At 26.8% G+C, this 13,924-nt stretch overlaps 1 protein-coding gene across 16 annotated transcripts in view; it reads left to right on the top strand.

Moving 5' to 3' along the window:
- The window catches only part of CaMKII (Calcium/calmodulin-dependent protein kinase II), a 55,360-nt gene that overhangs the window by 23,706 nt on the left and 17,730 nt on the right, over positions 1 to 13,924 (top strand). For 9 of the 16 annotated variants that reach the window (XM_089224717.1, XM_089224715.1, XM_089224714.1 and 6 more), the window contains exons 3-11: positions 2,098 to 2,157; positions 2,251 to 2,305; positions 4,825 to 4,963; positions 9,126 to 9,228; positions 9,290 to 9,373; positions 9,439 to 9,533; positions 10,846 to 10,968; positions 11,772 to 11,855; positions 11,935 to 11,995. In XM_089224717.1, coding sequence (XP_089080843.1) covers positions 2,098 to 2,157; positions 2,251 to 2,305; positions 4,825 to 4,963; positions 9,126 to 9,228; positions 9,290 to 9,373; positions 9,439 to 9,533; positions 10,846 to 10,968; positions 11,772 to 11,855; positions 11,935 to 11,995 — 804 coding nt within the window. The remainder of the gene's footprint in view (positions 1 to 2,097; positions 2,158 to 2,250; positions 2,306 to 4,824; positions 4,964 to 9,125; positions 9,229 to 9,289; positions 9,374 to 9,438; positions 9,534 to 10,845; positions 10,969 to 11,771; positions 11,856 to 11,934; positions 11,996 to 13,924) is intronic. The other 7 variants (XM_089224718.1, XM_089224716.1, XM_089224725.1 and 4 more) reach the window with 1 other exon arrangement.

Below are 13,924 nucleotides of genomic sequence, written 5' to 3'. Positions count from 1 at the left end.
GATGATGTATTATTATATAGAGTTTAGATTTGATTTACATATATAAAAAATAAAACATTCGAACAAATCATCCATAATCGAATAGGTACCTACTCGCGTTGAACACCAGTTTTAGATAAGAAATTAATTCAAATTTGATTAATATATTTCATCAATTTTAAAGTTTCAAAAGAGATAACAAAGCTATATTTCTATAATTTCGAGTTTTTATTTTATTCGTGAGTTTAGACTAAAAATACTTTTTTCATGTATACAGTAAACATGGGTAGTTTAAAAACCGATTCAGAACCGCGAATTCCGATCTGTCAGAATATTTTTCATAGAAAATTTTATTACATCTGACAGAGGACGCCACACCCGAGATGTGTTGTTTCTGTCTTACAAGTACGTAACATGTCTAATTTTACGCTCAGTTGTTCCGATTTAGCTCCGTTAGTTTAAAATTTAGAGTGAATTGACTTCTTATAAAAATTAAAGATAACATTATTATCACGGAGGCTTTTCATTATATTTTAATTTAAAGCGAGTTATGAGTATTTTTAAAATCGTAAATTATTGTTTTTATATATTTTAAAATACTCATAAGTTACTAATGATTTGTTTCATCATGATAATATAATAAATAAAGTTGACAAACATAGGTATATCTTATATATGTTTTTACAAGATACTTTAAATCTTAATTTGTGAAAAAAGTAATAAAAAAAAGAATAGTAATATAAATTAATTGGGCCATGTAGCCATGTAGGTACCTATGTAAAATATGTGTTTTGTATTTGATACAATAAATATATTATCTGAATTTTTTTGGTGCATGGAGGTGTTCATTCCAACTTTGATGAGTGATTGTAGAGTATTAAAAATAATTATCATTAGCTTGTAATTAATGCTGCACCTTTATTATTGTAATCTGATAAAAAAAATCAATTTAACAAATGGTCATTATCACAGTTACATTACCTACGTATCTATTGGAATGTCAATTAAATAAAAAGCTTTTTAAATGGAAGACTTAAACTAAATCAAATACCCTAGAGGGAATGACTTAACTGAGTATTTAATTATCAACAATAAAGATCAAACGATTAAATTATATTAATATGCTATTGAAATGCTGACAATTAGCTGTCATTAAGTATATAAAAATTGATTAAAATAAAAAGCATTTTTATAATTATACTTAGAGAACAGATATAAAAATGTATCAGTATTCTTCGTGGGTGTAATATTAATAAAGCTATAGGTGCTATAGTCCTCACATAAGCTTTTGCAGTCTCCTCGCCATGTTTACTTTTATTTAAAACATTTTACCCAAAATTATAGTATTAAATGTTTTTATAGTTTTCCCTGAAATTCATCAAGGCTTAAAATATTAGTAGTATAATATTTATTTACAGTTAATAGTTATTGCACTTATATACCTATTTATTTTTATCATAAAAATGTTTATTTAGAGATATATTAGAGAATCGTTTTATATTTTACGTAGTATGAAATATTACATAAAAATAGGTTAAGAAGGAGTTAAGTATAAATTGTTTTTTCTTGAAAATGTTCTCTTTCCTTATAATTCAAGCTGAACACAAATTTTTGAAATACATTTTTCTAGTTCTATATAGCCTCCACAGATTATAATTATACTAATAACTACGCCTACGGTACTCATACAAAATACAAACACTTATGATGTTTTTGAATTTAACACATAATACATAATATAAATAAAATATGTATATCTTTAACAATCATTGTGCGGTATATTGACATTATACCATAGGCAGTAGCGTATCTAGAATTTTTTACGGAGGGGAGGGGGTCAGAAAAAATATAAAATATAAAATTAATTGTTTTGAATTTTGTGTGTTTTTATTATAATCAATAATCATACATTACAAATTGAAAACATTTTCGGAGGGGGTTACTACTCCCCTGGATATGCCACTGACCATAGGTGCAAATAGAGGTGGCTTTAGGGGCTAGGCCCCTCAAATATCTAACACTATTTGTGCCTATATATTATACATTTATCTATACTGTATGATATATGTTTATTGTTTATCGAATAACTATATTATTTTATTATTCGGAATGTTTCAGATTTTCAAAAATTAGAGAGGGAAGCAAGAATATGCAGGAAATTACAGCATCCAAATATAGGCGAGTTTTTTTTATGACGTAATAATATTTTTTTTACAAATCATTAAGTTAAATTATTAATATAACGAGTTGATATTTTAATTTCTATTATAGTGAGATTACACGACAGCATTCAAGAAGAACTATTTCACTACCTTGTGTTCGACCTGTAAGTAGATGATTTCATTGTACCTACCTATGTATTTTATAATTTTATTGCAGTGTTTATATACAAAAATTTTAGTTATAATACGTGAAGGTAGATCTACGGAATTTTTATTTTATTTTACAATATGAAAGAACTATGTACATATAACGCGAAACCTTGACTATATATAAATAGTAAGCCGTGGACTAGACCCAGAAATAGATTACGCTCGCAGACACGATACCAATATTGTTAGGATTGGCAAAGGCGAACATCAAACGTAAAAATAATTATTATCATACAATAATAATTTATATTATATTATGGTCACGCAATAATTGGGTGGCTAATAATTTGCATTACATGTAGCTATGAATTAAATATTGAGTTTCATTTAAATTTCGACCAAACGCTCAAGCATATTTTATATTCAGTATTTCCTCCGTCGTTATTTGTAATTAAATAATATTTCGTTAAATAATCTCAGAAGTGTTATTTTCAATTTCCTAAAAAGGATGCCAAAGTTTAATCAAGCAATTTTTTTTAATTATCAACTGGACCCTAATAGATCGATATTCAATACAGGCAAACTGTACATAATGTTTGTTATTTTAAGATGTTTTAATCAATCGTTTGGGTTTGCAATCACCTAATTTGCTTGAGATAACATACTGAGCTTATCAGTAAATGCTGCCCGTCTATATAGGATTTGCTATAATTTAACAAATTTATATAAAGGGCATAAACTTTACAGTCAGCACTTAAGAGGCTATAATTTAAAAAAAAATTTTACTTACCCACTATAATAATATCATTTTTATAATCAGAACGTTTATGCAATAGGGTTTTTTCATAAATATATAATGATAATAGAAATAAAAAATTGAGTTAAGAGAAACTATGTTGCAGACTTCACTGGTTTTCTATAAATGTCTATTAACTTAATAAGTATTTTAGGTAATGTAGTTTGAATAAATAAAAGTTGTGTCCTATTTAAGAATTTAATTTGTCTATTTGATATAATAAGTAATAACCTACTAATAAATATATGATTTAATTTACAATCAAAAATATTCGATATTTAAAACATTGATAACTTGATAAAAATATTCAGTTCTAGAATGGCAGATTAAAAATATTTTGTCTTTTAAAAGATCTAAAACAAAACCAACATAAGTAATGTACAAATGGAAATGTAAAAAATTTTATGATTCAAATATCATTTAAACATTAGAATTAAGAATAAGATGTGTCTTTAAAATAATGACCTTGTATAAGATTTATATCTATGTCAATAATTAATTTTTATCATGACACATAATTACCAGGAATAATTCCCAAGATTAGGTCAATATTGGTCGACTTTTTAACTTCATTGATTTTCCCTTATTTTTAAGGAAACTTATATAAAAAAAGATTACCTAAGTATTTAGGGTGTCGGTTGAATATACTTTTCAATTCAATAAAATAGGATCACTTTATTATTTTGGAAAATTCCTATTATAATTAAAATAATATCATAGTACTTACATATAGTGCTTTAGCAATATTATAAATAATAATAGGTAGGTACATTTAAAACAATAATGAACATGTGTGTGTGTGTGTGTGTGTGTGTGTGTGTGTGTGTGTGTGTGTGTGTGTGTGTGTGTGTGTGTGTGTGTGTGTGTGTGTGTGTGTGTGTGTGTGTGTGTGTGTGTGTGTGTGTGTGTGTGTGTGTGTGTGTGTGTGTGTGTGTGTGTGTGTGTGTGTGTGTGTGTGTGTGTGTGTGTGTGTGTGTGTGTGTGTGTGTGTGTGTGTGTGTGTGTGTGTGTGTGTGTGTGTGTGTGTGTGTGTGTGTGTGTGTGTGTGTGTGTGTGTGTGTGTGTGTGTGTGTGTGTGTGTGTGTGTGTGTGTGTGTGTGTGTGTGTGTGTGTGTGTGTGTGTGTGTGTGTGTGTGTGTGTTAATTTGATACATATATAGATATTAGAGAAACGTTAATCATATTACGTATTAATCAATAGTAGTACAATATTATAATAAAGTTTTTCTAAAATTTCAAAATAATTAAACACTAAATTAAAATTAAAATGTTGAAATTTTAGTGTTGTTATGGATGATAATTATAAAAATGGGTAATTTTAAACAATAAACTTCTGTAAGCATCATTAATAATATATTAATAATAAGGAATCGAAATAAACGAGGGTACTGTTCAAATAAGGGTGTGTCTCGCGTTTTCATCATCTTTTGAAAACAACCATTGTCTTTTTCTATTTACGATTTTTCAAAGTGATTACAAGAATAGTGACCACGTTTTAAATAAAAACGAAGGTTATTTTTTTAACGACTTTACTGCTCACAATCATTAGGACTAGGGAAATAAAGAAAATGCTACGAGTATTATAATAATCATCATTCCATCGTTTATTATATTATTATTCCTACTGAAATACTCATAAATAAAAATGAGTTCTTCTTTATTATTATTATTGAGTTTAATTGTCATAACGATCGTATTTCTTATAAAATTAAGCTAATATTTTATTATTTTATACAGTGTGACAGGTGGCGAGTTATTTGAAGACATCGTAGCAAGAGAGTTCTACAGTGAAGCTGACGCGTCGCATTGCATTCAGCAGATACTGGAAAGTGTAAACCACTGCCACACGAACGGAGTAGTACACAGGGATCTAAAAGTGAGACTCTTTTTCCTACTTCATTATTTTATAACTTCGTGTTCTCTACATTGTAAGTACATTGTTATATTCTCACCATGGTATAGCGTGGTGTATGGAAACGAAAGACCACACGGGAACAAGTTTTTCGTCTTGTTATATTGTAATATTTTACAGTAAATCAAAAACCACAAAAGAAAATTATGCGTTTGTTGGCGATTTGCAATCTCTTTATTTTTCAAAGTTTCTTTAAGTTAACGATAAACTTGACGCTCTTATTTTTTTTTCTGTGAGAAAAATCCCATGTGCATTAACTTGTCATCTGGACAATGATGTATAACCAAGGTTGAAACTTTCTAATAAACATACCACATTTTAAAATAGTCACTGGAAATATTGTTCTTTATACGTGCTTAAACATAAAGTTAAATTATATGAGCAAATTAAAAGAGTCTTAATTAGATTACAAAAAGACAAATTAAATAGATATGTCTATGTACAATGGTCATAATACGTGAGCCCGGTGAACGTGTAGGTATATAAAAATTGTCGTACAGTTTCAGTGATGTATGCATGTATGATGTTAATTTAAGGGAGATCCCGGATTATGCTAATGTAGTGTTCTATTAGGTACTCAATTACGGTATTTAAATTAACAAAAAAGGTGTGCAAAATGTTATCTAAAGGAATAAAGTACTAAAAGCAAATTATGGGTAATGTAAATATTTTTGTTTCAAGAGTGAAGTTCTAGAATGATGCCACGTTTTGTTGGCGTTGTGACCGAGTAAAGCTTTGCAACTCAGCCTTTGGCTATTCTCTGAAGATGGATGTGTGGTTGTTGGCTCATTTTGTTTATGGGACACTTCTGGACGACCTATTGATTGTTTGTAAAGACTAGAACTAGAAGGGCTCGATAAACTTTCATCCGAAATTGTTAAAGGTCAAATCCATAAAAGAAAATGGCTATAGAATAATAAAGTTTAGATATACAAGTTATATTTCTATACGGAGAAAAAAATTAACTATAGAGATCATTAACGTCATTTTTTACCCTCACGACTCGTCACGAGCTATGACCTTTTTTGCAGCGTTGCATTTTGCAATTTTTTCATTGTCCTGAGTATGTTTATCAAGTGACATACTCTCAATGATTGTCCTTAAAACATGTTTAAAAACAAAATTAAATTCAAAAACTAGAATATAACCAAACAAATCGATATTATTATATTCCTATAAATGTATGTTTTTTGTATTTATATATTATATTTATTACGTTTACGTATTATATATCTACCTAAAGTATTACCTTACTCGGAGTTTACTCATTTAACTAAACTAATTTGAATGAACTTAAATACTAAGTAATTATTTCAAAGTGAATTATTTGATTATGACTGTTTTATTTTTCATTTGAATGTACTGACTGGGACCAAATATATAAGCTGCATTACTAGAAAAATTATTATTCATTGTATATGCATATATATAAAAAAAAAATTATTAAGTAATTTATTTTATTTTATTGTTTATAAATTCTTTTCAAACTTCAATTTATAGTTTATTCTAAGCATCTTATCCATTTTTTCAAATTTTCAAATTACAATAAATGGAAGGAAGAAAATTAATAAACTCAAAACAATTAATAAAACGATCTATTGGCATTATGGGTAATTCATTATTAAAATTCAAAAACATCAATATTCAAATAAAAATGAAATATTTTAACAAGAAATTCTATTAATATAGTAACGGCGATTGTATGATGCATTTTATCATTATCTGTTTATACAAAATGTGGAAAGTATCCAAAATTCAAAACAAAAATTAAAATATATATATATAAATGTACTTGATAGTATTAGATAAAAATAAAAGTAATTTAAATTGATAAAATATATTATATTATTCAGTTAAAATAATATTCCTTGACTTCTTCAACTACAAGTTATTTTATTATATTAAAAAAAAATCATTTGGTACATTATAAAAGTTAATTTTACTGTTTTAATATTTATCATCGCCTAATCACCATCAGAATATTGTTCTGGTTATTTAAGAAACCACATCTAACAATCTCCATTAATTCAATCCTACATATTTTTTAGAAAATTTCTTCCATGTTATGATTAATTCTATATTTTTACATCTGTATCTTGGCATTCCATAAAAGTCTGTTCTACTCGAATGATTTAAAATTACTTTTTATACATCAGTCATCCCCGTTGACCCAACTGATTTTATTCTCTTATTCCTCAAATATGATTTTGTATTATATTTCCTGTCAATCAACCATAAGGCTATATTTTTTTCATTTCATTTATAAAATATATATTTTTCGAAGAAAATAACTGTGCAGATTTTAAATTATGTTATTTTATCATTGCAACATTAAACATATTACATATTTAAACCTATTATTTTTAATAACAAATATTACAGTAAATAATAAATATAATGGATTTTCTTAATACATTTAAACACGCACCTCTATTTTACAACACTAAGTGTTTAATAGCGTGTACAAGTACAACTTTCAATTGTATTCGTAAAGTATTCAAAACGAGTATTCAGCTTGATATTTTTATCATTTTACTGCATCGATCTTAATCAATATGTATATATACAAATACATAATATTGCTTAAATTCATAAAATAATTTTTATTGATATTTCCAATGATTTTATTTTTTATAGGTATCTAAAATCTATATTCTATAGATACCTTAATATAATATATTTTAAGGTATAAGATAAAATAAGGAGAAGTGGAAACTTAATGAAATATATGTTAGTATACAATGTATACCTACTATAAATTAAGAGTATAGGTAATGTACTTACATAGCACATAGAAACTAAGAATTTAAGTTTTGAAATTGCCGTAGATTTAGACTTATTTTACTATTATACATTTTTAATCCAAATTCCATTAAATGTGGTATAATAATACAATTTTTAGAATCTTAAAGAAGATTATCTGAAGTTATACACAGACTGAAATAGACTGAGGTATCTATTTATATCTATGATTATTTAGAAAGATCATATAAACACTATTTTTTTAATTACAACAAAATAACTATAATTCTTTTTATTTGCTTAAATATACGTGTTTGTAAGAATTTTAACTTTAAATGTCTTTAAAAAAATTGTGCTCATGTATTTTTGATATTTTATTATTTCTATAACTAATAATTATCATAAATCGTATTGTAAAGCTTTTACACAATAGCTAAAACATTGTATCAATATTTTTAAGAACTAATTAAGGAAATCTCAAATAGCTTTAAAATAGTTCTTAATATTTTTAACATTTTATTGTGTATGGAAAATAATAAATTAAGCGGAACGTTTCAAGTTTCTTTAGTTAATATTTTTTGATATACAACAAAAACCATTAGAGTAGAAATAATTATTTTATGTATCCAATTTCGTAATAATTGGAACTTCAAGCGCATAATATGATTTCTTGTATTCAATTTTCGTGGTTTTTAAAAGTCATATTAAAAGCTGTTATGACGATAAATAAAAAAAAAATACGAAAATTTCAAGTCTAAATAACAACAAAAAAACAGTCAAATTATTTTAAAACTATATTATATCATGTATTTGTAGTAAATTATAATACACATATTTTATAAAAATTGGTGATGCGTAATCATTCCTTTTTTACCAGAATTTATTTAATTTGGAAAAAAATTCATATATGTATAAAAATAAAATGTGATTATTATGTTAAGTGTCTTCAGTCATACTAAACATCAAATTCAAATGTTAAACCAATACATTAATCAGAATCTAAAAGTAACATTTAATAAGTAAACCAAACGTATTATGGCCATTTACATAACAACAACTTCCTTTTCGGTTAAGTTATAGCAATAAATAATAACATTTAAAATATACACCTAATAATGCTGTACGTACGGTGGTGGCACCTAAATTTTAACTTTTGTTTATTACACATTTTATCACTCACCCATCATTGGTGCTGGCACACCTCCTGAGCCCTGGTTGATAATAAACAAAAACCGCCAACATGTCGTTAAACACTATAAATATTTAACCTACATAAGATACCAGTATACCACAACAAGATAGATATGAATGTAATCGTATCCCCATTCCACTTTTTTGACAATAGTCGTTAATGCCACGAAAACTATATTTGTATATTTTCTAGCCGGAAAATTTATTATTGGCTAGTAAAGTCAAAGGCGCTGCGGTGAAGTTGGCCGATTTTGGATTGGCCATCGAGGTTCAGGGCGAACAACAAGCGTGGTTTGGCAAGTGGAATAATTTGCTGAATTTTTTTACAGCGTTTTATTGTTAGTATGTCGTTTTTAGGTTTTGCCGGAACTCCGGGCTACCTGTCACCAGAAGTACTGAAGAAAGAACCATATGGAAAACCTGTCGATATATGGGCTTGTGGTTAGTTAATGTGAATATATTTTAGTCGTATGAAAATATTTTTTTAAATTTTACGTTTTACTTAGGCGTGATACTTTATATATTGCTGGTTGGATACCCGCCGTTCTGGGATGAAGACCAGCATAGATTGTACGCTCAGATCAAAGCTGGCGCTTATGATGTAAGTACAATATTATTGTAACACCAGCAATAATTTGAAACATTTATTATCCAATACATTTTTTATTTGAATCGATCTAAATTGAACTAGGTATTTGACATATATTAATAAATAACAAAAATAATTTAGTATACCTACTTACGGCCTACCTATAACATACCGGGTGATTCATTTATCATTGAACACTCATTATTACAAAAATAACTAATTTTTTTTACATAGTTTCAAGTTGTTCAAAAACCAACGTTTTTATTAAAAAAATGTATTTTAAAATATTGTTTATCCTAATCATTTTTTAAGTTTTTTTACTTTTTTGAATGACAACATAGAGTTTTAATTTCATATTCCAAAGCAGAATATTTTTCTAAGTACTTTGATTCATAAAAATCGAATTTAGGGCGAGTAATAGTTTATGAGTTATAAGTATTTAAAGTTTAGTTTGGCAGAGTGAAGTGGTCGGGGTTACCCCGCATAATACTCCACTACTCCGCTTGTCTAAACTTTAAATACTTATAACTCATAAACTACTCGCCCTAAATTTGTTTTTTATGAATCAAAATACTTGAAAATTTATTCTTCTTTGGAATATGAAATTAAAACTCTATGTTGTCATTCAAAAAAGTAAAAAACTTAAAAAAATTATAAGGATAAAAAATATTTTAAAAAATATTTTTTTAATAAAACCGTTGGTTTTTGAACCACTTGAAACTATGTAAAATAATATTTTTGAAATAATGAGTGTTCAATGATGAAAGAATCATCCGGTATATTATATTATAGAAAAAAAAAATTAATGATAAATACCAAAAAAATTTGTTTATTCAAGATGAATAATTTTAATAGTGGTTCTATTTAACTGTCACTTTGCTTATAATTAATGCATTTAAATGAAACTCTTAAGTATCTAGTCGAAAATATAAAAGTTAATTAATCCGTGCATGGACAAAAAAGAATACCTTTAATCTATATTCTATATACATAACAATATAGCTTTCTGAGGTAATAAACTACATCGTAATTTGTAAATAATTGGTTTCTCAAAACCCCAGTGTTGAAAAAAAATATTAAACCATAATTTATCATTTTAATGAAAGGTTGATTAAAACTTGATTGTTTTACATTAATTTTTAGGTTCATAAAAATGTAATACAACATTATTTTTGTTAAGCATATGTCATGTATCTATATGGTTATTGGCTATACTTCATTATTTTGAAATTTTAAAAACATACAAATAAATATTGATCATTTGAAAATAATTACATAAGTTTTCTCATTTGAAAATGTAATTTGTTTTTGTATGATTTCTTAGTATCCGTCGCCTGAGTGGGATACAGTTACGCCAGACGCAAAAAATTTAATTAATCAAATGCTAACTGTAAACCCCGCTAAACGGGTCACAGCATCTGATGCACTCAAACACCCATGGATTTGCGTAAGTTTATTCACTTTTAAGGTTTTTATTTTCATGGATTTTTATAAATAAATGATCATGTACCCAAAGGAGGTAATCAAACCAAGAATAAACCTATTGAGGTACAGAAGGAAACCGAATCGTGAGTAATTTTATCCCATCCTGAAACCTCATTAATTTGGTTGACTATCGATTATTTTACATTTATATTTCCAATGGTGTAAAATATTTTTAAATAAACCTGTACTTACATATTTTTATGTTAACAAATATAGACCGAAATTTTAAGCGCTCTAAATTCCACATTTCCAAGTTGCGTTTGATACTTAGAAAAGAAAAAAAAATCTATATATATATTTTTAAACTAACGATTATGATTTAATATACGTACATGCACTATACTCGTATAACATGCATCTGAAACCATGTTTCCTTTGAGAAACCATAGTTATGAATTCAACTAAACTATGGTCATTTGCTTGTTTATTCATTTATCTAATATACCTGTTATTTCTAAACTTATTCGTGTTATTTTTATATGCCATATAAATAATCGTATCGAACTTCCAATAATCAACTTTTAAGAAAGGCACATTTTCTAATGGTACCACGCGGTCGTCGTTTATAATACTCGCATATTGCGTGGACAATAAATTTATTGAAAACACCCCACCGTTATCCTTGTGTCTCACGTGTACAATAAACTTATATTTATTCTTGTACAATATAAATACGTTTCATTTTTGATTTTTATGGACTTTTTGCATGCAAACGTAACATCTTGAGTATTCATAATGTAATTCTGATGGCCCGTTGTGTTTCAGTATCGTGAGAAAGTTGCTTCGGCTGTACACAGACAGGAAACGGTCGACTGCTTGAAGAAGTTCAACGCCAGACGAAAATTAAAAGTAAATTCAGTTTTTTTAAATTTTATCCCGTTCACGTTGAGTGAGAGTCCAATCAAACTATATTTTTACGTGTTTTCAGGGTGCAATTTTGACGACAATGTTGGCTACAAGGAACTTCTCCAGTAAGTATGATGTACACGGTAAGTGCCTCAGGAACCTCAGACCAATTACGTGTGAATGAATATAGGTGACGACGTGGTTTTTTTTGTAATTTTTAGAATTGTTTTTTAATTAGATACACTGAATATATATGTGTACATAAAAAGTTGGTTTGAAACACAATTTAGGTGTTTATACGAATGGGTACAGCACTGTATATAAGCTAATTTATTGGTTATAAACCTTATACCTTATACCCCTATACGAATGGCAGAGAAATGGAGTTTTTTTTTATAGGGTTTTGTTTGATGTTTATGCGAAAGTAGCCAAACAGGATTTTTACGGTTAACAATCCTATCTACCTATCTACCTATCTACACTATTTGTTTATTTATCTTTTCTATCCTACAGATTTAACAGGTTCGTATACCTATATAATGTCTTTACTATAATACTATCGGTACACGAATGCATCAATATGATAATTATATTATATTATTCATAATACTTTTATTTCATTCATTACCCCTAGTGTATATGCTATGTATTCATATAGGTAGTGCTACATTGAACATATTTTGTGGATATCATAAAAACAAACCATCATGTATTTGTTTGAATTTGTCTGAAACATTAAAGCTACACATTGTATCCCTTACCTTACATCCTATTGTAGCTGCATGACGTAGGTTTTATGATTAAGATTATGCATACAACACTCCTGATATAAAAATTATAATATTAAGTTCCATACTAATTCAACGCTAATGAGTAGGTACAAATTAAATATTTGAGTATCAATAAAATTAATGAAATATTTATATTAACATAATTTATAGTTCATATTATGATCATACCTTCCATAGATTTCATTATTATTTTTACTACCATCAAATAAGATATACATTACATTGATTTAATAGTTTTCATTGTGTCATCACTCATCAGACCTTAACGCAAGATCACTCAGTTTTTACTATTTCGCTACTTATAAATTCATACCTACTATTATGCTATTTTATACTATTAAAATTTTAACATATCAAAATGATTTTTATAAATTAAAATATCAGCTATTACTTGTATGTCTAATATGTATTATCTACATATTATAACATGCATATTTTATACTAATGCTGTTAAAAACCATGAGGGTTTTAAAATAAATTCAATATAGGTACTTACCTAATTGTATTATGTATACTTATTTTCACTAATTTGTAATTGATTTCCTATAATTGACATTTCTTTGAGTTATAAATTGTATATTACACAAGACCTAACCTATAAAACTATTGTATGTATATTGTATACTAGGTATATGCTTTTTAAAGTTTTCACACATTTTAATTTCATTATTATTATATTGACGAAAACTTATTCAAATATAATTATTGAGTACGAAGTGGGAGTGAAGCATTTACTAATTATATTATATACTTGTTCTAATAAAAAATGTTTGATGATTTTACACATAGCAAACCAAGAGGTTGAAAACTCAATCGGACCTTTTCAAATATAATAAATAATTTATAATATAACACGAGTATGGATAAGGTGTATTGTTATTTGGTTAGTACCTAATACTGATGTCTTTTATTATAGTATAAAGTATAAACAAACGTACTTTGTTATCTGCGCAAGATGTCCATACTTATTTAATTTGTTTAAAAAACAAAGAAAAAGTTTCTCATAATTAATTTCATCAAATAAATCTGTTTTAAATGTCTAATATTAGTTTGTATAATAATAATATACTGTACACGGTTTAATCTAGACCTAAAGTACTGTAATACTCACATGTGTGAGTTGTTTATGTTGGTAGGTTTACCCATAGTATTTTAGTGATATTCTATATGATACATAATATGCTTAATATATTATTGAAGATTTGAGCTCATACATTTTTTTATTGTACATATTTTGATTTCGTTATAAAATATCAATAATTGTTACTTAAACTACATATT

This window comes from Diuraphis noxia, unplaced genomic scaffold, assembly GCF_037042655.1.
Source record: "Diuraphis noxia isolate RWA-SAM2 unplaced genomic scaffold, SU_Dnox_SAM2 contig0003, whole genome shotgun sequence".
Classification (NCBI taxonomy): domain Eukaryota; kingdom Metazoa; phylum Arthropoda; class Insecta; order Hemiptera; family Aphididae; genus Diuraphis; species Diuraphis noxia.
The sequence above is the reverse complement of the archived record's forward strand: the minus strand, read 5'-3'. Positions and strand labels throughout refer to the sequence as shown.